General features: G+C 42.2%; 1 protein-coding gene across 1 annotated transcript in view; it reads right to left on the bottom strand.

Annotated features, from left to right (window-relative positions):
• The window catches only part of LOC129123268 (uncharacterized), a 37,427-nt gene that overhangs the window by 8,006 nt on the left and 4,646 nt on the right, over positions 1-24,775 (bottom strand). The window contains exons 3-4 of the mRNA XM_077182901.1: positions 15,818-15,873; positions 479-550 (exon numbers count right to left, since the gene is read on the bottom strand). Of these exons, the coding sequence (XP_077039016.1) occupies positions 534-550; positions 15,818-15,873 (73 nt within the window). The 3' untranslated portion in view covers positions 479-533. The remainder of the gene's footprint in view (positions 1-478; positions 551-15,817; positions 15,874-24,775) is intronic.

Genomic DNA, 24,775 nt, shown 5'->3' with positions numbered 1-24,775 from the left:
TTGTGTGGAGCTTGACCTGACTTAGCAGTTCTACTCCTGCTTTATTGCCTAGTACATTTTGAGGAACTTCAACTCGATCCATTTTCTAGGGTATATTTTTCATTCTATAACTACCTGTCAATTTGTTAGTTTTGGATTGTGTTTTCAAGGAAACTCCTAATTCAGACTTGTGCAGCCATTCATCAGGTAAAGGACATGGATGAGAAATCTATATAGAAAATAGTTTAATGTCTTCTAGCTGGCTCCTTCCTTTCAGGCACCCCATGAAGGCTCCAGTTCTCATTCAGATATGCTTTGCATCACTGAATTGCTCAGGTTTGTCTCAGGATATACTGAGAATTTTGGGAAGCTAGAAAGCAACTAGTAAGGGAATATGGAATATATAATGATAATGGAAGCATTTTTATAATTTAGTGTCTTGAGTGTAACCAGAAGTTGAAAAGTCATCAAATGCATTCAATGCAGAATCAGTCTGTACCTGTAATAACTGAAGAGCCATTGGTTTCTTGGTCCGAGTCCCAGCTGGGCATTCTTTAACTGTATGAAGCTCCTCAAATCAAATAGGAATAGAAATGTTACATCTTGGCTTAAAAAATTCATTCAAAATGTTTTTCTATTTGTAAAATATTTAAACATTTGCCTGCAGTCTCAGAAATACAAGCAAAATTGTGCTACTACATGAAAATCTTATGAACTAGCTCAGAAATGGAAGTCTAAATGCAACTGTAGTTTAGTAGATGACTTGTGTACATAACTGTAAATTATTCTGCAGAAGAATTACTTACTGAGAAATGTTTTATTTAATGACAATTCCATAATGGGCATGTAGGAAATAAATACATATCTCCAAACACACATATATATAATGTTATCATATGAAATATTCTACAGCAGATATTTGAACCTGCCAAAAGCAGTCCAGGGCTCTGCTTTCACTGAACCTCTGTGCCTTTCCATCCTCCTGGGTGTCTCTTCATCCTTCCTTCCATCTCTGCTCCTTTGACCAGGACTGTAGTTTGCTACAGACCGTGCTTTTGCAATGCATAAAACTGAGTGTCTCTGTGCTGTCAGCCAGTGAAGACAGTTTGTGTTCAGGAAATTCTCTAAGTACTGCCTGCCTGAACCCCTTTGCAAAAGTTTTTTACTTGACTGGGTTTTTCCAGCTTCTTGCTTGTTTGCTACCTAAATATGAACACATGGGAACACCAGAGGGTTTTTTTTTTTTTTTTTTTTTTTTTTTTTTTTTTATGTTCTGTTTTGTTTGCTTTTGTTAGAAAAAAGAAATCAGTGAGTGGGTTTGTTCAGGTATGATCTGGATGGGACCTGTGGCTGAAATGGACAGCTAAAGACTATTCTTCATTTTTCCTCATGGCCACTCCTCTTCAGAGGACCTGGGCTGTTACTTCCCCACCCAGCTGTCACCACGTCCCATGGTGGCCCCACGTGGTTTAGTGGTGGCCCAGGGCACATCAGGGGAGTTGTGAGGCTCTTGTGCTGGTGCCTGTGCACAGCTGCAGGTGTGGGGCAGAGCAGGAGCCCTTCCCACAGAGGTGTGTGCTCACCTTTGCAGCGAGAGCAGGGGCTGCTGTGGAGCTCTGCAGGGCTCAGAGCAGGGTGCATTAACATATTTATGTTGTTCTACAGCCCAAAGAAGCAAAACTATGATGTGTTAAAGCTACTTATCTATTGCTCATGACTACTGCACTGCTTCTGTGTAATCAGCCAGAAAACTATCTTAGGAAGCCCTATTTTGCTTCTTTTGATGTCAAGAAGAAAAATCCCATTTACAGCAGTGGTACAGAAACAGGAAGGAGCAGATGCTGGAAAAAAATTCATTTGAAAATAATCTTGAAGAGGGAGAGAATGTGTAGAAGGGACTATAGAATAAATTTACCACATTTGATTAGGTATGTGACACAAAAAGACCAGAAAACGAAGAAGCCTTTTAAAAGGGATTGTTATAGGGCTGTAAATATTGAAGACTAATTTCTGAGGTCTGGGGGTGACATCAGGCAGAAATTTGAAATGTAAAGAATCTTTGTCCTCTAGCAGGTGCTGCTGGGACTCTGGTGACTCTTCAGTAATTCTTGTCCACATGAAGGCACCACAGGGCTTAACATCATCTTCCCCCAACACGAGCAGGAGTCCTGTGTGTAAGTGGCCAACAGCTCCACCAAGCATCGTGGCAGGGGTTGAACCTTCATCTGCTGCAGCCTTGGACAGAGGGTTTTGGGAGAGAGGCAGCACAGTGCACAGCTCCTGGGGGTGAGCATGCAGCTGTTTTCTATTTGTCTCATAGTAAACTTAGAGGCTTGAGTTGGGTGCTCTGGTTTGGCTGGGATGGCAAGGCTGGGAATCCACTGTGTCCCTCTCCTGCCATGCAATCTCTCATGCAGGCTGCCGCCCCCAGCCAGCTGCCCCAAGCTCTATTGTTCAGCACGTTGCCATATGAGCTGGAATATCCCCCTGTCCAGCTGGGTCAGCTGTCTTGGCTGTGCCCCCTCCCAGCTTCTTGTGAACCCCCAGCCTTCTTGCTGGCCAGGCAGCAAAGAATCTGAAAAGTGTAAGTGCTGCTCAGCAGCAGCTAAAACATCAGCATGTTATCAACATTATTCTCATCCTAAATCCAAAACACAGCACCGTAGCAGCTAATAGGAAGAAAGTTAACTCTATCCCAGCTGAAAAAAGGATAAGCAGTGCCAAAGGCACTGATAAGTGCAGAATAAAGTGACTACTCTTAGCCAGTTTAGGGCATCTTGCACAGCATGCTGGGTTCACAGTAACACTCTGGCCTCCTGCAAGCTTGAGAGAGGCATTAACTTTGCAGATCTCTTTTTGCTGTGTGAGTGTTGTGCTCTTTCCTTGTCTGCCTGCTCCTGGGAGCAAGGGGTAGCCCAACTGCATTTCTTTCCCTGTCTCTATTGACTTACAGTTAACATTTCTCAAAGCTTTTAAAATAAAAGTAAAAAACTCCTGGCCCCTTTGGGAATACATCTGATTTTTCAGGTTTTATCTTTATCATTGATCCCTTTCCAGTTACTTCAGCCAAAGGTGAGGAAGTGATGTGTGAATGATGGAGCATCTCTTTTTGTAACTAGGCTGTATGTAAGGGTCAGCTGTTAAGCTGAGATTCTTACAGAAGCCCCAGAAATAGGTACTTTCTACTTTTGTGCAGCCAAGACAATTACACCAGGGAGAACACTCTACAATGCACTGAATTCTCATTTTTGCTCTTACGCTTTTTTCTATTTCCCTCTTGCCCCCCAGAGAGTAAACTGGACAAAGACTGCATCAGGGATGTATCCTGTGAGGTCAAACCCATTGCAGACATTTAGTGTGGCCTCCACAGGAAGAATTGCTCAACTCCAGTTGCAAGAAAGCGTTGATAAAGGATTCCTGTGCAGAGTTTACTTTTAAAAGCATTTGAAATTGGTCCTGAGCTGACTTGAAGTAGAGCATAGAAGAGGAGAATAACTGACCTGCAGTTCCATCTGATAGGGGTCTTCAGGTCATCATGAAGTAGCAAGTGGGCCTATATTTAAGTGGAGAACACTAAGAGAACAGAGAAAGCATCCTGTCCTTAGTTGTCAGTCATGCTCTAGCATTGCTTGTATTTATTCTGTTTCTCTATTAGTTGTAAATTGGTCTGATAAAAGGTCCAGTATTTTGGTGGACCAGTTGGTGGGAGAAAATGCATCTTTCATGGTGCAGGCCAAAAGGAAATTAAAGTTTTTCCAGAAGTTTGCAGCAAATATTTCCAGGACATTGTAATGCCACCTGGCATAATGCACTTCCTAATTCAGAGAAAGGAGGCACAAATAAATGTGCAAGAGGGTTATGGTTTGGTGGTCAGTTCCAGGTTTGTTTCCTTGGTTAACCAGGTGCCCCACTAGACAATGTTTTGCACAAAACTATGATTTCAAACCCAGGAAACACAACTGCCAGGCTTCTGAGCATTAGAGAGAGAAGAGGATGTATGTAGCTGATCTGCCATCCTGCTGAGGCCAAATTAATTCCTTGGGGTAAGGATGTAAATAAGCTGTTTTTCTGCATGTTCAGCACTATGAGTTCAGCTTCTCTCTCATACACAAGGGATAGGGCTTTGGCCTTCATGGACTCAAGGCAAAATCATGCACTTGGGATTATGTGATGTCACCTGTTTGGCAGGACTTATCCCACCTACCCATCAAAGACCAACTTAGACTGAACAGTCTGACTTTTCAGTGCTTTTCCATTGCCCTTTAGGCAGTAGTTATTTCTGTGGGTGCTGTATGATCACCTGCCTTGTAAAACATTCTCTGACATGGGTATGAGGGCATAGTCAAGCAGAATAAGGTTTGGGAATTTTAGGTGATCTGTGGTGCTGGTCCATTGTCTTAAACAGCAAAGCTGGATGAGGGGATTTCTGGCCCTTTTTCCCCTGACAAAAGGGACATTTTAAATTAGGATAATTTTCTTTTCCAGTTTCCTGGAGAACCCCACAAACAGCCTTACTAGCAGGCCTGAGAGAAGGTTGAACCTCCTCATGAACTGGAGGATGCGGAATTGGTGGGAGAAAGAGAGAAACATTTTAAGCTGGCATCAAAGCCAAAGATGTAATGCTACATCCCAGTATCTCCACAAAGTCTGTGGAGAGACATAGATGCTTCAAGAGATGCTTTATTTCAGAGCCTTCAGTAGATATCAGCCAAATGTCAACCCAAAGGAGTCTCTGACTCATTCTGGTCTTTCAGGCTGTGCCTGGTTCTCTATGTGCCATTTAGCTTGACTGTGCTTGAAGATGTAATTTGATTGCCAGGGCCACCTCCAATCCCTCCTTTCTCCTTTGTGTGTGAGAAGTTCTTCCACCCTGATTTGTTCCTCCCACCCAGCCTTTGTATAGAGCAACCTCCAACACAAAGTGCCCAAAAAAGGATTGTGCAGTTGTGTCACCATTACACCTCGTCACAGCAGGGAGGTGACTCAGCTGCCACCCTACTGCATGGCTGGGATGTGTCACCAAGTGAATGATGACATTTTCAAATGCAGCAAAGTTTGGAAGTGGAGTAGAGGAAAGAGGAGGAATTAGGTTATAAAAGGACATTGGGGAACATCAATGTTTCCAATAATTTGAAACTTCTAGTTTAAGAAATATGCAGTTTAGAGAAGTATGATATTGTCATCTGAGCACATTGTGATTTCTTCTATTATTTTTTTTTTTAATGGTAAAGGGAAGACTGGTCTACTGCTTAGAAGTTTTGCATGTGAACTGAGTAATTTCAATTCAATGCCCTGTTCTGCAGCAAATTTCTTTGAGTTCTTTTACCCCAGCTCTAAAACAGAGTTGAAAATAGCACTCCACTTGTGAGACCATGGGGAGATTTCAGTCACAGTCCATATACATTGTTGTCATGGAGTAGATCTGTTTGATGGACCCCCCTGGTGCATGAGCTTGTGCAGCATAGGGAGCTCGTTTGATGGATAAAACCTTGGAAGTGCAAAACTTTATTTTAGCTGTTGTGGGGGACAAAATGGATTCAGTACTTCTGGTGGCAGAGCTTGGACTAAAAATAAATCTACTGTTTTTAAATGGTACATAGACAAATGAGTGTCAAGGCTGTCATGAAAGTTAACATATGGAGGCAGCTTTTCCTGAAAGGACAGGGTACCTGCATCCTTCAGATACTAGAAATGATGCAATTGGAGTTGTTGAAACCCAAGAAATTAGTCTGGGGTTTTGAGGAGAGACACATTACAAGCATGGGAGTTTTTTCCCTTACGTAAATAAACCTCATATTTATTCTTTGCAGCAATGGATGGCTTCAAGAACACCTAAAGGAAGAACAACTGGGGTATAAACTGGAGTTCAATCCACCACAGACTTCTTTTGCTACTATGTAGAAATTACTTAGGTACAATGAGCCTTGGTTTACCATTTGTAAATTGGGAAAAATATCCTTATCCTGCCTCACAGTGGTCCTTGGTCCTAATGCTAATTTATCAGTTTTCTTATAGACCACTTTTGTGCCATCCTGATGTCTGCAACTCAAGAGCCTCATTTGGATATAGCCTAACACAAACTTCCCTGTTGCTTCAGAGATACTGTGGGACCATTTGGAGGTGTTAGACATGAAGTCCTGGCCAGAGTCCAAGTTTAGTGTAGTTCCAGCCTGTTTCCCAGAGAATCTGCTCTGTGTGTTCAGGAGGACATGCTCTCCTCTGCTCCGTGTGTCTGTTGTGGGCTGTTAAAGCAGCTGACACGTATCACCCCAGAGGAGCTGCATGCTAAAATTGGTAAATCTCTGTGTACAGTAAACCAGTGCATGGCATTTAAGTGTTTTGAGATCCTTTGGGGAGAGGGAAACTTACATAACAGGATGAAAGAGTGTTCTGTTTAGATGGGAAGAGCCTAGATATGTTCTTTCTTTGGTAGAGCTGTAATTCCATATCCAGTGCTTAATGAACAGGCGACAATGATAAATGTTGGAAGAATATTGTTGTTGAACAAATGTTTCAACCTAGCAGATGGAAACATGGATTCATTTAGTTCTTTAGGAGTTCAGAAACATGAAAGAAAATTTGTGGAATGAATCTTCTGTGTCAAGAGGTCCAGGTCTGTGCTGTCAAAAACATTAACTGTTCTATTCACAGATTAAACTCACTTTAAAACCAGCTAGGAATCACTCTACCAAAAAGCTGTTTGATAGTCCAACATTTATGATTAGAAATCATTGTATATTCCCCAGCTAAAATGTCACTGCATGTTAATTCTTTCCTTAGTGATAATTACTGAAGGTTTATATGGAGAATGATCACATTCGATTTCGCTTTTTATAATCGAAGTTCCACTTGTGGGATGGCTTTTTTCTCTTCCTTATCATACTGTTAGCCCTGTTTCACACCACTTCTGATCTTTGTAACTCTTGTGACTGTAGGTGACAGAACTGTCTGCTTTATCCCAGCAGAGTTCTTGTAATGGTCTAACAGCTCTCTCTTACTGGAAAGACGGCACCTCATGTATTACAAAGATGTTTTGTAATACATTCCTGCATTTTGTTGGTGTCATCTGCTGAAAAACTAATACAACATGCTCTGTCTTTTCTTTTGATTAGATCCTGCCTTAAAGACACAATTCTTATTAGTCTTTAACTGCTTTGACTGATGCTTTGACTGCGATCCTTCTGTGCACTCACTATGATTTTTTCATTCTTGCCCTTGGCCAATTTCTGTCACTTTTTAAGTTTAATTTTGAAAGTGGAAAGGCAGAGTAAGACTGTGCCTTATGGGAATTTACTAGTAAATTCCCATGGCAATGAGGGTTTTATTTTTCAGTGGGAAAAAATATCAGTCTCAGTTGTGGGTGGGGAAAAAAGCTGAAAAAGTTATTCTGGTAATTGTTGAGGAAGATTGACACTGAGGTGCAATAATGTGTAGCCCCTGCTACACCTTCTAGAATAAAAAGCTTCCTAAGGTGAGCATGTGTTGTCAAATTGCCTCAACACAAATCCTGAGTTTCTAGTTATGTATGACATAGTAATAAAGATGTGAACAGGGGAGGAACTCGGGTGCTTTTGAGTTAATATAGATCCAAGTCCATTCAGCATCCTGACTGTCAGACTTCAGGGGCTGCTAGTTGAAGTTCTCTGAAGGAAAACTTTTTGCTGAATGGTTATTGACTTCAAATTTGCTTGTGAAATTTTTTAGTTGCTTCTAAAAAGCATAAACACAATGCTGCTTTTCATAAAAGCTTTTTAAGTAAGTCCTTATTATCTTATGAAAAATATGTTCTTTCAAATCCTCTGACAGGGCTGGGAGGAATGAGCAACTTGCATGCTTTTTCAAGTCTCTGCATAAATAGGAGCAGACAGTAAGAAGTGGGGGGAAAAATGGTAGTGCTTAGAAAAGCTTGTAAAATAATTGCCATTATTAAACATGCGTAGTTTAGTTTTGAATCTTCTTCATGAAAAAGTGCCTGCTGATTTTTACAAATTTGAAAGGAAAATATGATTTTATTTAAAATTTTGAAAATACTTTTCCCCTAAACTAGCTCTATTTTTAACCAAAATTTCATACCAAAAGGTGAAAATGTGGCAATCTAGCTTCTGCAAGTAACAGCACAGTGTGAGTTAGCAGGAAGCATGAAGTGCAGGGAGCCCTGAGGAGCAGCTACCAGAGCCTGCAGGGGAAGATGAGAAGCCACAACAGAGCCTGAAATCTGAGTAGTCTCCCAGATGGGGAAAGGAAAATGGTGCTTGTAGAGTCTCCTGCCTTCTGCTGCTGTCCCAGCTCCGTCTGGCTGTGGTTTTGTGGCAGCTGTGATGGAGAGAGGTGCTTGCAGCATGGGAATCTTTGGAGCTGGAGAAGGCTGGCTGGCACAGAGGAAATTGTGTGCATTTACCCTTGACTTGATCCACAACCAGTTTTAAGCTGTATGACAATTATCAGCAAAATCTAATAGAAGCATTAATTAAAATCATTAATAATTACCTAAATTATTAAATTTTCCTCTTTTGGACTTTTCAGCAGACTGTAATGCTGGTCCTTAACCCTGGAAAAGGGAGGGAAGTGACATAAATCCTGGTCCCAGTGTCTCTGCTTTGTTTGTAGATCTACCATCTCTCCAGCCTTTGGTGATGCCTGACAGCAAGCCACAGAGGTGCATGCTTATAGCAGATGCCTGCTAACTTCTGGCAAGGGAAGGCAGCTGGAGGCTTGGAGTTGCCATTTAGTATCAGAGCTGTAGACTGTAATTCTGTGCCTTTGAAGATGTAAGTAGGCTTACTTGGTTCTTGCCATATTCCCTTTCCCTCCTTACTGGGGAGGCTATAACATCCTCCTAAGATGCAGTTTCTGAAAATGCTATTACAGAAATAGTTCTTATGGTGGAAAGCCAGCCCAGCATCCCCATCCTGCTGCTGCTAGAATCTGCCTTCCCTGCTACCACAAGCACTGGGAGCTGCTGACTTAGACCTGACACGGAGATTCAAAGCTAATCACGTACCCTGCCTTTACAACATGTGCTCCTCATTTTGCCTGATTGCTCTGATTGTGCTCCAGGGATCACTGTCAAGGGGTCAAACTGAGGAGTGTGATCCTCCCACCACAATCCTGACATTACTGAAGTCAGATCAGAAATCAGTCTGTAAGAGCTGAGCATTTAAGACTGGAGTGTTGTGTTTGGCTGGCTGGGAATTCATCTCTCTTTCTGGTCTGAGGAGAGAGTTTAACTCTTGTTCTGTGTGGTCTGGTATCAGACAGATGGACTAATGGAAAGGAGCATTGCTGACCCTGACCTCAGAGCTGGGCAATGTTATGGAACAGTGACATCAACCAGCACATATGGGACAGCCAGGGGGTCAGCCCCAGCCAGTGTGGGGTTGGGACACTCAGGTCCTGCTTGATCAACCTGTTCTGTCTCCTGACTGCCTGGTGGATGATGGAAAGGCTGAAGATGTGTCTGCCTGTGCTTTAGTAAAGCATTTGACCCTGCCTCCCACAGCATTCTCCTGGAGAAACTGTCTGCAGAGAGAAGGGGTGGGAATTCACCTCGCTGGGTAAAAACCTGCCTGTGTGGTGGGGGAAGGTGCTGCACCCAGTGGGCAGCCAGGCACGACTGGTGCTCTCCAGGGCTCTGTGCTGGGGCCAGGCCTGTTTCAGATCCTTTTCAATGGTCTGGAGGAGGGGATTGAGGGCAGACTTACCAAGATTACAGACAACACTGAGTTGGGCAGGAGTGTTGATCTGCTGGGGAGTAGGAAGGCCAAGGGATCTGGACATGCTGGATTGAAATGCCAGCTGTATGAGGCTCAGTCAGGTGAACTGCCAGGTCCTGCACTTCACAACACCCCCAGATGATTCTGTGAAGACTGTGATGTGTAATGCTCATTCTTAACTTGATGTGCTATGCTGGTATGAGCTCTTTAAGCATTGGATGAATGAGACAGGCTCTCAGGTAGCTTGCACTGTGTCTGATACCTGCTCCTTCTGTTCACAATATAAAATCTGCATTTGCTCTCCAGCTCTTTTAAGACAGTGCTGGTTTGATGGCTACAAATTATTAATTTCTCTTCCTACTCTTTATACGGTCTGCTTAGTATGAAAACAGTTCTTGGCAGTGACAGTCTCTGCATCACATCCAGTATCACAGAGTCCCAGGTGTGGTGTGATCTTTAAGTGCATTTTCAGTACCTCTGTAAGGAGTTCTTGCCAGAGTACTAAACCAAATCCTGTTGATGTGGATGCATTTGTATTACAATGAAGTTCTCCCTCTTCTTCTCTCTCAGTTTGGTTTCCTATTTCCCAAACCCACTGCTGACATCAGGTACATGTATCTCGTCACGTGGACAATGGCTCCTTCTCTAAGCTGAACTATTCCTGTCTCAAAAGAATGGAGAATTTTGTGACTTACCCTAGGGCACTGCGGTGTAGCTGGCAGCGATAAAAAAAGCTACAGCAGGGAATGAAGGAAGGTCTTTTCTAGATGATTTTAAGTTCAGGATGTATTCACAATTGAGCTTTTGTTTGCTGTTGTTCTTTTTAAATAACTAAAAATTCAGGGAGTGTATTGGGGGAAGCCACTTCGGTATGTTGGGTGCTCATCTGTCCCGGAGGATGTGGTGTGAACAGGGTGGACAGTTTCCTTCTCTGTGCAGAACAGAGCAAGGATTGTCTGGGTATGAGAAAGGCAAAGCAGTGATCCTTCAGACCACGGCCTTGTTACTCTGTGCTTTTATGTTTGAAATCAGGAGATTCTTTAGCTCAGCAATTTGTACTGTGCTGTAAGACAAAATGAATGAAAAGTGCAGTCTAGGGAAAAGACTGAGGCTTTCTTGAGTTTGCACTGAGCTTGCCCCCTTGATTTTTTTTTTTTTTTGGTTTGGTTTGGTTTGTTTGTTTATTTTTTCCTGAGATTTGCCATTTCTGTCAAAATATGTAGGCAGGTCTGGGACTTTGTTTTCAGAACTTGGGAGAGACTGGGATTTGAAGGATTACATGGATCACCCTTACTGTATATATATGCTATGTATAATACAAAGCTGAATTTTTCACCTTTTGGCATCATGTATGGTTTAATTCTTACCACTGTGACATTATTCTTCTACTGCAGAATGATGCACAGTTTTAGAGCTTTGGTGGAGGAGGGAATGTCTTTTCCTGTGATGTTGCTGATATCTTTACTTGGGGATAAAATCATGAGTACAACTCCTGGATAGCTCAATCTCATTTGTCAGATTCCAAACTCCAGAGTGATGTCGATGAAAGAGACGTGGAACTAAATAACACCCCCAAATTATCTTGTGTAAGTGCCTGTTTTCATCAGTCCAGTGGGCAATCTCTCTCCCTCACATCTGGGAGTTACACTGCACTGCTGCTGTGGGGAGGTCCCACATCTCCACAAGCTGTCCACCTCTGCAGCATCTCTCCTCAGGTTTGTGTTCCTGAGGTGTGCTCCTGGCTGGTAGTTCTGCCTCAGGCCCTTCTTGTACTCAGCTCAAATGAGACAAGAAAGGACAGTGGAATTATTCCAGCCTCCTCCTGATTCTGCAGGGATTTTTAAAAATGTACTGTTTTAGTTTTTCTTCTAGAAGACTCCATGCATGTTTTTCCTGTTTGCAGGGCTTTGGATTTGGTAAGCCTTGCTGATGGGCACACCTTTTCCTGTTTGACACACAACTGCAGGATACATATTCTATTTGTTTCAGCACCTTTGTAAACCTCATTTCAGGAAGATGAGCTGTGGAGCTGGTGCTGGATGAGGAGTAAATGTGATGAATGGCATTCTTTACCCACATGTTCAGGCAAGCATTCAGGTTTGTTTCATTTGCATGGAAGTAGAAGGGTATGAACAACAACTTGAGTGCTGCTTTCTCTTCATTATTCACCTTGTTAAATCCCTATTTTGCTGTGTTTGCCTTTCCTATAATCACATATGTTATTCTTACCTACACACGCTTTGGATGTGCCTTGATAGGCTCAGCTCCTGGTGTAAATTTTGAGTAACTGCCTTGAGTTTAGTGGAGCTTTTATTTAGCTACAACTCTCTCACAGGTCATGGAGTTAGGGCAGTGTAAGCCAGAAATGAATCAGGAGCAGTGTTCTGGTAGCTCTTAACCTCCCAGGGACAAATGCTGGTCCCAATGCCTTTCCTGTGTTATTGCCTTAAATACCCCCCAACACAGCCTGACTCTGCTGCCTCTTGCCCAAGGCTGTTCCACAGGAGGATAAAAGGAGGAAAGAGAGGCATGCCCTGGAAAACCACTGCAAATCTTCCCAGCATTAAACTCTGAGTTTTTACCCACCCTTCTCATGTGACTTTTAAATTGGCCACAGCCACTTACATTGAAGGTGAGGCCATGCCATGCACATTACACCTGTGAGTTCAGAAGTGACAGATCTTTCTGGGGAGCTTCCAGCAACAGCAAACACAGAGCAACCACTGGTGAATGAATGGGTGAATGAATGTTTTATTGTTGGGCTGTGTAATGCTATTATTGTGGCATGGGACAGGAGTATTTGATGTTGTGCTGGTCACTAATTCATGTGTGAAGCCTCAAGCATTGATCTGTGTGGATTAAATGCATGCTGGAGACGTTTTCTGTGCTGTGCCACTTCAAATTCTCTCTCATGATTCAACACATTCAGAGCAAATAATTTTCTGTTTCCCATTTGCCAGTGAATGCGTGCCATTTAGTTTGTAATTGGAACACAGTATGCTGTGTGTGTCTCTGCTAAATCATGAAAAGTGGTCCATTTTCTAAATTGCACAAGTATTTGTCACCTTTGTTTTAAAATGAGCGCCATAAATTTTATGGGGCATGTGAATATATGTATTAGTTTTCTTACACAGGTGAATAAGTCACACTGTGATCTGACATGGGCTTTATGATCCTGCTCAGGTTATGTTCTGTGCTAAATTTTGTCTGTTACTTCTATATTTAGAATTTAGCTTTGATTTTTTTTTTAAGGAAACAAAAATATGGAAAAAGTAGGCATATCAAAAGGGCTCTGCTGTGCTTCTACATGTTTTTCATAAGCCAGGAGATGCAATGAGCTGTGGCAATTTGGCATGCTGGAGGTGCTTGACAGTCCATTGCGTACTAAATATGGTACATTTAAAAACTTTGATTTTACACAACTGCGAATCCACTTGATTAATGTGTTTTCTAGGGAGTTTTTAAATACTTGTATTGGCTGAGCAAAGTCCTCTAATGCTTAATGGGGCATGACAGTGGCCTCAGCATAGCTGTGATGTGGAATGTCAGCTGACAGGACAGACAGAAAGGGTTATGTTCCTAATCTTATGGGGGATGAAATGCAAATGAATTAATGGAACAGAATTCCTTCACACTTCTGGAAATACAGTATTTTTTTTCAGGTCAGCAAACATTATGAAAACCTTACTGTCTCTGCCTCTGAAGAAACATGTGCCCTTCAAAAAGTGAGAATGAAACTTCTCTATTTTTTTCCTTTACTGATACTACCATTTTTTCTGGAATATGTGGGATGTTCTTGGGGTTTTTTGGTGAAGAGGCTGAGGGAGGGAAATGGAGGCAATTTGCAAACAACGTGACTTAACATGATAGGAGTTAATCAGAGCTTCAGTGCCAAGCCAGCATTACTCAATAAAAGCACTGCTGCTCTTTCTGAGAGAATAAATATCTTTGTGCTCTTCAGCTGTCTCTGTATTTTGGTGGGGGGAGAAAAAGGGCTCAAAGAAATGGTGTAGGATTTCAGTCTGCCTATTATTTGTAATATACATGTCATTTGTAGTGGAAGAAGATGGCAAAGTGCAGTGAAAAGTGCCGATACAAAGTTGGAGTGGGGTTATCTGATATGCCTAAAAGAGCTTTTGGTAAAATTTTGTCACAGTTGCTCAAAGAAATTGAATTTAGGCCACTGCCAAGAACTGTTGAAAACCCCATTTTGGGCTAAGATCCTTTTTCTGACGTTAACTCAACAGGAGCTTTGTGAATTTGTGATGCAGGATTGAAACCAATGGGGAAACAGGAAATAAGAAACCTGGAAATGTTTAGAGCAGTTACTGGGGGCAGTGTGGTTGGGAGAGTGACTGTGGAGGGATGAACATCTCTTTTTAGTGCATTGGTCTGAGGGCTGCTAAACTGAGGTGTGGGCTGGTTTGCAGGAGCAATGTGAAAGCTGGCTGGAATAAGTACAAGGATTGCAGACAGACTGACCCTGATCTTTAACTTGTGTTCTCAAGAACCAAGCACATGGGTAGTGTGATCTTATCCTCAAGTGGAACTGTTGGTCTGTTTAAAACATGGCTCTGTGCTTACTGCTCTGGGTTTCACTGGTCTTACCTCAATATTGTTATTCATCAGTAAGAAACCAACTTGGCCAGAAATATGGATGCAAGATGCACTCTAACACTGACCACCTTTATTGTGGATTTTATCATGTGAAAGCTAGGCTTACTTTATACTTCAAAAAATGTTGTCAGCAATCTTGTTCTGTCACACATTTTCTAAGACTCAGAGACAATTTCTGTCCTGTTCTATCTCTTCTTGTCATCAAAAGCCAGATTTTCACAAGAGATAGTCACTCAGCAGGTTTTATTTTCACACAGACCAGTTTCCTGTTCATTGCTTAGGGCGTCATAGAGTGATTGTAATTTATGTCCATACTAAGGAGGCTTTGCAGGGGATTTAAGCAGATTTAGCATAGACAGGACCAGACAAAAAAATATTTTGGCTTCCATTTTTGCAAATACACAATATGAGAAGGATTTTCTGAGCCAGCTGGCCAAGGAGTGGTGAAATCTACTCTCCTCCCTTATAAATTGAGGAGTTACCTCAGAGCACAAAAGTCTCATTAGATCTGGAAATTCAATGCCTTGATCTATCATAAATGTTTTAAGATTAATATGGAGGAGGCTGGATTTCTTTTAGTATTTCACAATTTTATTTTAGCCTAGATATTATTTCCCAATAGAGGAAGAGTTGTTTATTTTTGAAATATCACAAGCGGTGGAATATTGAGAATTGAGCAATCATTTTTTGATGCTTACACACAGACATCACCAAGATGCAGGGATACTTACAAAATGCTATGTTCAGGTAGAGTGACCATGAGAAGTTTTTTGATTGAACCTCAGTAATCAAAGGAAGGTGAGTGCATACCTAGCAGTTACCATGAGTGTATAATGAGGGAGGCATCCTAACTTTTGTCTTTGAAATGTATTGTATGATTCAGAGATGCTGGAGTGTATAAATAAGACCACCTTCGTTAACTTAAAAACTATATTTTCTTGATTCAACTCTGTGTTTCCAGTGCTAATTAAAAGCACATCCTTTGACTCCTGGAGAGTTTCTTTGAAGTGGTGCAGCTTAGAACAGGCTGTGGTTCTGAATTTCTTTCATTCTCATTTGCTTATATTGACAACCAGTATAAATCTGAAGGCAAAAAAGTAAATTTGTTCTCCCTTTAATAGGACCGCTCATGCAAGGGTGCTGGGATTAGATTTTAAATTGGCACTTTTTAAACCTTTGATACAGTTACAGACTCAGTGAGCCATGCTCACCTTTCCTACAGCTAGACCTAGCTGGAAATTAGTTTTCTCCTTTGTTAAAATATTTTCTAATAAACATTTAGCCTTTCTGCTAAAAACAGTGCAAAACACTCAATAACTAATATCGTTTAGCTGAAAATATACAGCTTTATTTCCTCTTCTAGAGAAACAAAACAGACAAAAAATAGCTAGGAAAAAGTAGACATCATCTGGGAATTATGTTTAAAAGAAAATCTTGGGGAAGGAAAAGAAAAGGAAAGAAGCACCAAATGAGCAGTTTCATGCTTCTGATCTCCAGTACAGACATACCTCCTCTTTGCATCTCCTTCTTCACCTTCCTCAGGTTCCCTTGCATTATCTCTTCCCTATAAGAAAGAAAAGAGTTGAAGTCAGGTGGCAGATATATCCCTGCTGTTGTGGCTGTGAGAGAACTGCTCTTCCCTTGTGGCTCTTGTGACAATCAGGGAGGTCAGGGCAGGTGCCCTGAGCATCCTGCAAGGCAGCAGAGTGCAGCAGTCCCTGCTGGGTTTTTCAGGGGTTTGCGTGTCTGGATGTGCTGTCTCTGGAAGAGAGAAGTGAACTTCTGTCTGTGAACAAGGGTGAGCAGAGGCTGGAGGTGGTTTTGTGTGGCAGGGAACTGTGTGGTCATGAAATGGCTTTATTTTCACACTGTATCCTGGTTGTTTGAGTCTTCAGTGTCTCTAGGTTAGGACTGGAGTTTGTATTTAAATAGCAGTGCCCAGATATTTTAAAAAGATGTTTCCAGTATGAAACCCTTTTGTTAGTGAGAGTATTTTAACAATCTAGGCTTTAATATTGCTTCTCTTGGGAGATATTGCAAAGGAATTGCTGATTGTACTTACTTTATAATCATTGCTATGCAAACCAGCATAAATGCTACTCCTGCAGGCACCTGTGTCCTTCAGTCTCAGCAAGAACAGATCAATGCACCATGCAAGATGAGGAGGGTTGTGGAAAGCCAATATGCAGGTCTGGGACAGAATGAGACTTCTGAGGCAGTAGAATTGGGAAAGGAAGCATACAAATAAGGAGAAACTCCCCTTAGAGGTGAAATGCAGTCCCTGTCAAAAATAAGTTTCAGACCTCTGCTCAGAGCAGTGAGTGAAATGAATTTAAGGTGCAGAAGACCTGACCAGAAGGCAGAACAGCACCAAGATTTCTGGTTTTTTTACCTAAGTTTGCCATTGACACTATTATAGTTGCCCAGCTGAGCCTGTTCTAACTTTAAATCCTTTGAGTAATTTGGAAAAAATCAATGTATAACTTGCATTCCCATTCAAGACTTATGGCGTTTGCAAAGCCCTCTGGGATGTGCTGGAAGAAGGGGAGAAGAATGCCATACACACTCTGCTGGTTCCTCTGGGTGTATTCAGAGCAGATGGGGTTGCCAACTTGCTGGTTCATTGTGGAGGTATTTGCTCAGTAATGAATGAGGCAGAGGAACAGACTGAGAATTCTGCACTCCAGTACCCCACTGAGTGTGCTCAGATGGTAATGTGGAATGTCTGCTCTCTTCAGGGATGTAAAACACCACCATCTCAATGCAGAAAAACAGGCCTTTTAGAAAACTGGGCCTCTAGATACAAGGGAAATGGAGAAATGAAAAATTAAATCAAACCAGTTTTTTTCTCCCCTCAAATGAAGAATGATCTCTCCTTGCAAATTATGAGAAGCGTGAAAGATAATGCAGCAGCTGGGGACTTCTGTATGGGTCTAACTGGAGAGAGGACAACCAGCAGCAGCCAGTGATCCCAGCAAAAAGGTTGCTAATAATCACATCCCTGCATCCATCATGAGCAGCAGAAATTAGGGAAATAAGGAAGAAGATAAAAGTCATAATCTTCCTTACATCTAATGAAGTCCTCTTGGACATTTGATTTCTTCTGGGCTCTTCTAATGCATCCAGGTTCATTCTTGGTGCTGCAGCTGTTACAGATCACTATTGCTTTGGCGTGCAAAGATAATGCCTAAGTTGGGTTTCATAGAGTGAAGACTGCAAAGAAACACAGTAAATAATCACATCCTCCAAAACCTCTTTTGTAAAAAGTAGAACAAAACTATCTTTTTCTCCAGAATTTATCTGACACTGCTGATGTTAGAGAAAGAAGGAAAACCCAGAATAATAAACCACACTGACAGTGCCTATTCTATTCTTTATAGAAATATGTGCCACAATAAAATTATTTTTGGCCATATTCTGGCAAATGAGCAAACATTTAATCTTGGTGTCTGCTCACAGTTGTTTGACTTGGAGATGATTTGATCCAAATCTTCATTTAATTGTGTCAGCTGCCTCCAGGGCTCCCTGACCTCATGTGTGTGATGTGGAAACAGGTGACAGTAGTTGCTGAGGGCTATGGCTGTAGATTCTCCCTTTAGTGAATTAATTTTAGGTGCCTGTAAGAATTTGTTTTGGATTCTCATGCACTGCTTCATTTTTAATGAGGATTGTGAACTTGGGCTAAAGAGGCACTTTCAAATATTTTTATTTTGGTGCTAAAAAACTGGATATAAGATGGTAATGTATGCTTGCAGCCCAGAAAGCCACCCTGCATAAAAGGAACATGGCCAGCAGAGAGAGGTTAATCTGCCCATTTGTTTCTGCTCTCTTAGACCCCTCCTGGTGTATGGTGTCCATCTCTGGAACACCCAGCCTAGGAAAGGCATGGACCTGTTGGGACAAGTCCAGAGAATGGCCACAAAAATGACCAGAGGGCTGGAGCACCTGTCCTGTGAGGAAAGGCTGAAACAGTTGGGTTTGTTCATCATGGAGAAGGGAAGGCTTCAGGAAGGCTTTCAGTACATAAAGGGGATTTATAGGACAGGAGAGGCTCATTACCAGGACCTGTCATGACAGGACAAAGGACATCAGTTTTAAACTGAAAGAGGACATTTCATATTGAGCATAAAGAATAATTTTTCTATTATGAAAGTTGGTGAGACACTGGCAAGGTTCCCCAGGGAAGCTCTGGATGCCTCATAATTGGAAGTGTTCCAGGCCAGGTTGGATGGAACTCTGAGCAACCTGGTCTAATGGAAAGTGTCCCTGCCCATGGCAGGCAGGTTGGAATCAGGTGACCTTCAAAGGTCTCCTCCCATCCAAACCATTTCATGATTCCATGGAATATTCCTATTAAGGGCAATAGGGCAATATTCCTATTAAGGCGCCCTTTGCCTATTAAGGGCAAAGGGAGACAAAATAAGGGGGATGAAATCTGTTGTAGAAAGCATTATAAAGGGTAAATGAGCATTACTATCAAGAGATTTGCCTTGGCAGTTGCACAAATAAAAAAAAACTCTGAAGAGAAGGAATTCCTGCTCCCTGTTCCCCAGGAGATGTCTTTTGCTTAGGCAGAATAGGAGGAAGCTAAAGAAGAGAAACTCCTAGGGTTTTCTTTGTGAGGTCTAGCAAGAGGAAAGAAGTAGACAAGCAAGAGCAAACAGAAAAGGCAGCTGAGGGTTCAGCCAGCAGTGCTAAGAGCAGTGTTACATTGCAGGTGTGTGTGCAGCCACATCTGCAACTGCCAAATCTGGTGAGCAAAGATTTCAGCCCTCTGGTCTCAGCTCAGCCAACACTGACACAGATTTTTCTTTTCCTGGTATGCAGGGAGCACATATCAGTTGTTTTGCTATCTAAAAAAAGGAGACTTCTCCTCTGGCAGGTGTGGAAATCCAAGTCCAAGACCTAAAGAAACCCTGATTTGAGAATGAGAGGTATAAAATCACTTCAGCTGCTGCAGGAAGACACGTAACCTCAGTGTGAATGGGGTTGCTTGAGCTCCCTCCTGTGTCTGCTTGTGTGATAAAGGTGGGCCTCAATGACAGACCTAAGCAGAAAAAACTCTTTAGTTGCCAGCTTAAAGTACTTCTGAATCTCCTATGCTGGCAATGCAGTGATGAAGAGAATATGGGGGAAAGTCTAGCAGGAGGAATAAGAAATATTCTCTTCAGTCTGGGAGGAGAAAAGTTAATTGCAACATAAAAATGCTATTATGGTAGTAATGAGAAATCCACTTGTGGAAAGCAAAGTGTCAGGCTAAACCTGCTATTTCTAAAATTTACTCAATAATTCAGGATTTCATCTAATAAAAAACCTTGTTTAAAAAATCTTTAAAAAAATTTAAACATTTAAAGAGAATATTACCTCTGTTAAGGTATTTGTGATTTTTTTTATCTCTCTTTTCTGTGATTTTCACTGAGACCGGAAATCTCAGTATTTCAGAATTTCATATCAGTGGTCTTTGAAGATGATATTTTAACCCTGTTTTGCCCCCTTTCCCCTTCATTATATTATAGAATACTGGAATGAATAACTTCCAGCTGATTTATTTTTCTGTTTCTGTGTTACTTTGGTTGTTTCTTTTACCACATTGTCAGGCTTCCAGGGCTGAAAAAGAATTGAAGAGGTGCATTGTGAGGAAAGGGAAAACACACAAACTCCACAATGGAAAAAGAACAAAGCAACCTAAAATCTTTAGTTTCTCTGGGTTAAACTGCAAAATGCAGAAAAGAGGAAAGAGAAGGGGATTCTTTCCTTCCCTCAAAATAAGAAAACTGAACTTGAGGGGCTGTGTGGCCAAATGAAGGCCTTGTGTGCCTTCAAGTTTCTCTTTTTCCTTGAGGTACCTTGTGAGCCCTACGAGAAGGGCTTTCCAACAAACCTTGCTTTCAAGGATCAACTGCTTGTAACTTTGAAATTATTTTTGAAAAGAGGAGGAAAAACCAACCCAAAAAGGCAACCCTGTGAATGGAGAGCATTCACAGAGAGGGCAGATGCTCCCCACCTGGTGGTTTTATTTCATCCACATCTGATTCCATGTTGTTCTGGTGCCAGCCAGAGGGCAACTGAGTGGGGTCAATAACAAGGTGTGGTCATCAGTCTCTTAACTGGCTTAAGAGAGAAATCCCTTGGGAATCAAACTTACCTTTCTTAATTGCTTAAAAAGGACACAATAGTTTCAGCATAGCCACTCTGATGAGCAGGGGAGTGGGCACTTCCTGTGGAATGTATATCTGTATAAAGAGGTAGGAGGTGTGGGATGGCCAAAATCCTGTTCAGAATTTTGCCTTTGATATAGAGAGGCAACTTCAGATCTATTTTACAAATGGAAAACTGGGAAAGAAGTTTCAAATTCCAGGGGAAGGGAAATCAGTGCTGGCTTGAACATTAGAACTGCTACCTTTCTCTCTGTTTGGACTACAGTCAATCTCTTCCAGATTAATAATCATAATAGAGCCTTTGAGCTTTTATCAGACCATCTGATCTGATCTAGCCTGTAGATGTGAAGATGAAAGGTTAATCCCCAGGGCCATCTGCTTTCCTTTACCTTTTCTGTCTGAATGCATTGTTTCTTTGTCTTGCCTGCCCACTTTTGGCATGTCTCTTGCTGTCTTGTAGCTCTAATCCTGGTTTACATCTGACTCTGTGCAGAGGATGCAGCCTCTTTGAGCAGCAGCTGCCTATTCAGAGATGCTTGCAAGTTTCCTTTAGTATTTCCTCTCCTCTCCTGGCAACTCCTCTCAGTATGATTTATGAATTGCAAGCATAGCTGGGGGTGATGCAAAGTATCAACACCTCTGAATTCCAGTGAATAGGAGCTGGGTAATTAATAATAGCAGACCAGGAGCGTTAGCTTTGCATGGAGATCACGTAGCAGAGAAGCGTTGTTCTGTATTCTTTGGGAATGGGGGAAGTGAGTCCTAACCCTTCCCTGTGCTGTTAAATCTGCATGTCATTTTCCTTGGATAATTAAGTAATTGCAGCCTTTCAAGGAGAGAGCCTCCCTCCATTTCCCCTGGTAGCTTGCAGATGTAGAACACGCACCTTGCAGCAAATCAATGCTAACGATATTGCCGTGCGTTATCGCAGCCGCAGAGCACAAGAAGCCCAAAGAAAAACGTTCACCCCTTGCAGATTGTATCATGAGCATCAGGATCTTTTATGTGGCAGACTTATTCATTGCATTTTCATTTGTGTCCCTGAATTTTAACCCTCTTGAGATTGCTCCTCTGCTTGGGAGTGCCTCTGAAATTGCCAAGTGTTGGGCAGATTCAGAAAAGGGAGAAAAGACAAGGGTGGTCTCTGCAATACTGCCCTGGAACCTGGACATCTGCAACAAAGCTAAGGAATAGATTCAAACCATCAACAAAAGAAGGAAGCTGTTAAATCACTTGGTAGTACACAGAATAAATACACTCTGTGTTTGAGTAACAAATGTGGTCAGGTGGTCTTTCAAGGGAAGAGGGTTCCCTTGAGCCTTCCCAAACCTTTCAGGTTTTTGGCCTCTCCACCCCTTGCCTGTGACAGATTTTGCATTGCAATAAATCCCTGCGCAGGTTTTCCTCCTCCTTTCCATGACAAACTCCCTGATTTGCCCCAGTACATTTTTATTTTGTGAAGATCAATCTCCTTAACTATTCTAATTTTCAGTCTGTCTTGAAAACAACACCCAAGTTCCTTGCTTTAGAGTAATAACCTAAACTTCAGAGAGGGGATTGTCTCCTTGCTGCATTTCCAGGCCTTTACCTGGAGCCTGACAGGAACTCTAGGCATTGCTAAAGTTTAAATCATTATTAATTTAGCAATTGGTGTTTTTATCATGGAAATACATAGACCTGTGATGCCTGGCCTTTGCCAGCCAGAATTCATTACACTGCGCACATTATTCTCTTTGTGGGGATGGTGTTATCTTTCCTAATTTCCTTTGGTGGTGTGAAACTTCACTTGGTCCCCTGTGAGTTGAAGCTATTGGCCAAGACAGTCTAGCAAAGGCTGTAAAAGCTGCCACTTAATTCTCTCCTACTTCATGTCTTAGAGGTGCTGGGAGCACACATTTGCCTGAGACTCCCCCCTTCAGAATGTTTCAATCTCTGTTTACATGATACTTGATTTAACCTGACTCCTTTAGGAGTTAGTTATTGCTGATTCAGTGCACAGGATATCTGGGGACTGCCAGGACTGGCTTGGTAAGAAACACCTGCCTCCAGCCAGCTACGTACTGCTGTAGTTTTGCGTTATTTTTCTTTATTTCCTTCTTGATTTGTTTCTTCTGTGCTAAGTATACAAGCTTCCCTTCATGTTGACTAGTAAAAAGTCTTTCCTCTGTGCTGTAGTTCAATTTCTCTCTTGTTTGGGGTTCTTCTTAAAAGAAGGGAAGGAAATAGCCATAGGTGAGAATCTTGAAAGATGGTGTTTGTTGTGGAAGAGAAAAGAGCACCAAGCTGTTGCAGGTTGAACATCCTCCTGTGAAGTCCCACCATCAAAGCTGGGGTTGCTGCCAGACTTGTTTCTCTCTAGCTTGCTAAGAAAATTCTGCCTTTGTGCACTCGCACACAGAGAAATCACTTTGTAGCTTGAATAGAGGAGAAACAATACCAGTTCCTTCCCCTTCTAAGTCTATCTCAAGCTTAGGGGAAGGGAAGAGTGGAAGAAGGAAAGATTTGTCTGGAAGAAGATAAAAAATAGAAAAAGGTAACTGGGGAGGGAACAGAGTCTTAGAGAGAGAGAGAGAGAGAACTGTTGCTGTGTCACTGACCATGTCAGCCTCATTCTACCAGTGTGTGCTCTGTGGGATGGGAAAAGGCACTTTGTCATTTTTCTGTCTTGGCTCTGCAGGAATGGAACAAGCATAGGGGAGGCTTCATGTTCACAAAGACTGTCTTTGCACAGCAAGGCAGCATTTGTGCTCTCCCTTTAGGTGGCTGTAAAGCCAATCCTAAACCCTCTTAGGCATGAGGCTTCATTAATAACCAGGAATGAAGAGCTGATGACAGGTGCGCAACATTTCTAACAGTAAGGAAGATTCCTTTTCTTCAGGGAACCTGCAAGACTGAGACACACCTTGGGACAGGAAGGGAAATGAGGGTCATTTAGTCTTCCTGAGTCAATGATCTAATGAACAGTAGCCATATTTCTGGTTTTAATCAGCTTTTCTGCAAATGGGGTATCTCAGTACTCATAGAGTATTCTTAGATATTGTAACATCTTAAGCCATTATTTGTCCTCTCTTCATAATATGTGGCATAGTTGGACCCAGCTTTTAGATGAGCTCATTGAATTCAGAAGACAAAGAGGGGCTGAAGGTTTAAATGTCCCGATCCAGAGCTCTCTAAGTAATGCTAAGGAGCATATTTTCAAAAACTTGGCAAATGCTTCTGAAAGTCCAGTATTTCACTGTGGTCCTAAATGATTTGAAATCTGGGAGATCCTGTATTTCTGACTGGAATCTCTAAGATAAAAATATATGGAATCTTCAATATACAGTGAATTCAATACCGTGAACTTGTGTGCTGCACAATTTATCTTTGTATATGCTGCAAATCTGTGCACTCATTCCATTCTGATAAGCTCTTTGGCATTCTTGAAGATGCTGATTATCAGCAGAAGGGGATTTTCTTATCTTGGCTTTAAGATGAACAATAAAGCCCAACATTAACTAGAAACATGACTTAAAACCTGCTGAATTTCCCCAGAAAATTGAAAACACCCCTGCCTGCTCTGTGTCTTGCTGAGTCTCTTACCTGCACTGTGCAGGTTGTGCACCTTTTGGGCAGCCTTTCAGTGGATGAAGAGAGTGCAGCTGTTTGAGCATCCCTAAAGGAAAGGGGCTCTTCTGTCTCCCACAGATACGGTGTGCAGATAGATAAAATCAAAAGGAGGGATGCAGTCAAGCTGGTCACCAAACCTGACATGACATCTGCTCATGCTGGGGAGCCCGAGGTAGATTCTCAGAAGGGGTTCTTCACTCTGCTAAGCCTCTACCTGCTGCACTCCCAGTGTGGCCTGTGGCTTCCTCTCCTGCTCTGGGGCACTGTCAGTGGTGTTGATCAAAGAAACTGGTGCTGTGATGCAGTGAGGGGATCCACTTTGTGAGGACCCTGTTCCAAGATCAGCTGAGATCAAGTGTCCTGCCACTGTCCCTTGATCCAGGCTGTGTTAGACACCTCCCTTGGTGTGCTGCTATGTGGTACCTGTGTTTCTGGCTGCTGCACTGGGCTGCTGGACTCCCACTTCATCACTCAGTGCAGAAACCAGACTCTCTCTTGCAGCATCTGCAGAGTTTTCTGCAGCCCCTGTTCAGGAGCTTTGCAGCAGGTCTGTCAGTGCCACGGGCCTGCTGTACTTCAGTCAGACTGTCTGCTGCACACCCTGGCTGGCTGTGCTCAGAGAAAATCTGTCCTATAATGGGGTAGTACTGCACCAGCAAAAATGGTGGAGGCCCTGCCTGCAGGTGACACTTTGTCTGA

Source organism: Agelaius phoeniceus, chromosome 9, assembly GCF_051311805.1.
Source record: "Agelaius phoeniceus isolate bAgePho1 chromosome 9, bAgePho1.hap1, whole genome shotgun sequence".
Lineage (NCBI taxonomy): Eukaryota > Metazoa > Chordata > Aves > Passeriformes > Icteridae > Agelaius > Agelaius phoeniceus.
The sequence above is the reverse complement of the archived record's forward strand: the minus strand, read 5'-3'. Positions and strand labels throughout refer to the sequence as shown.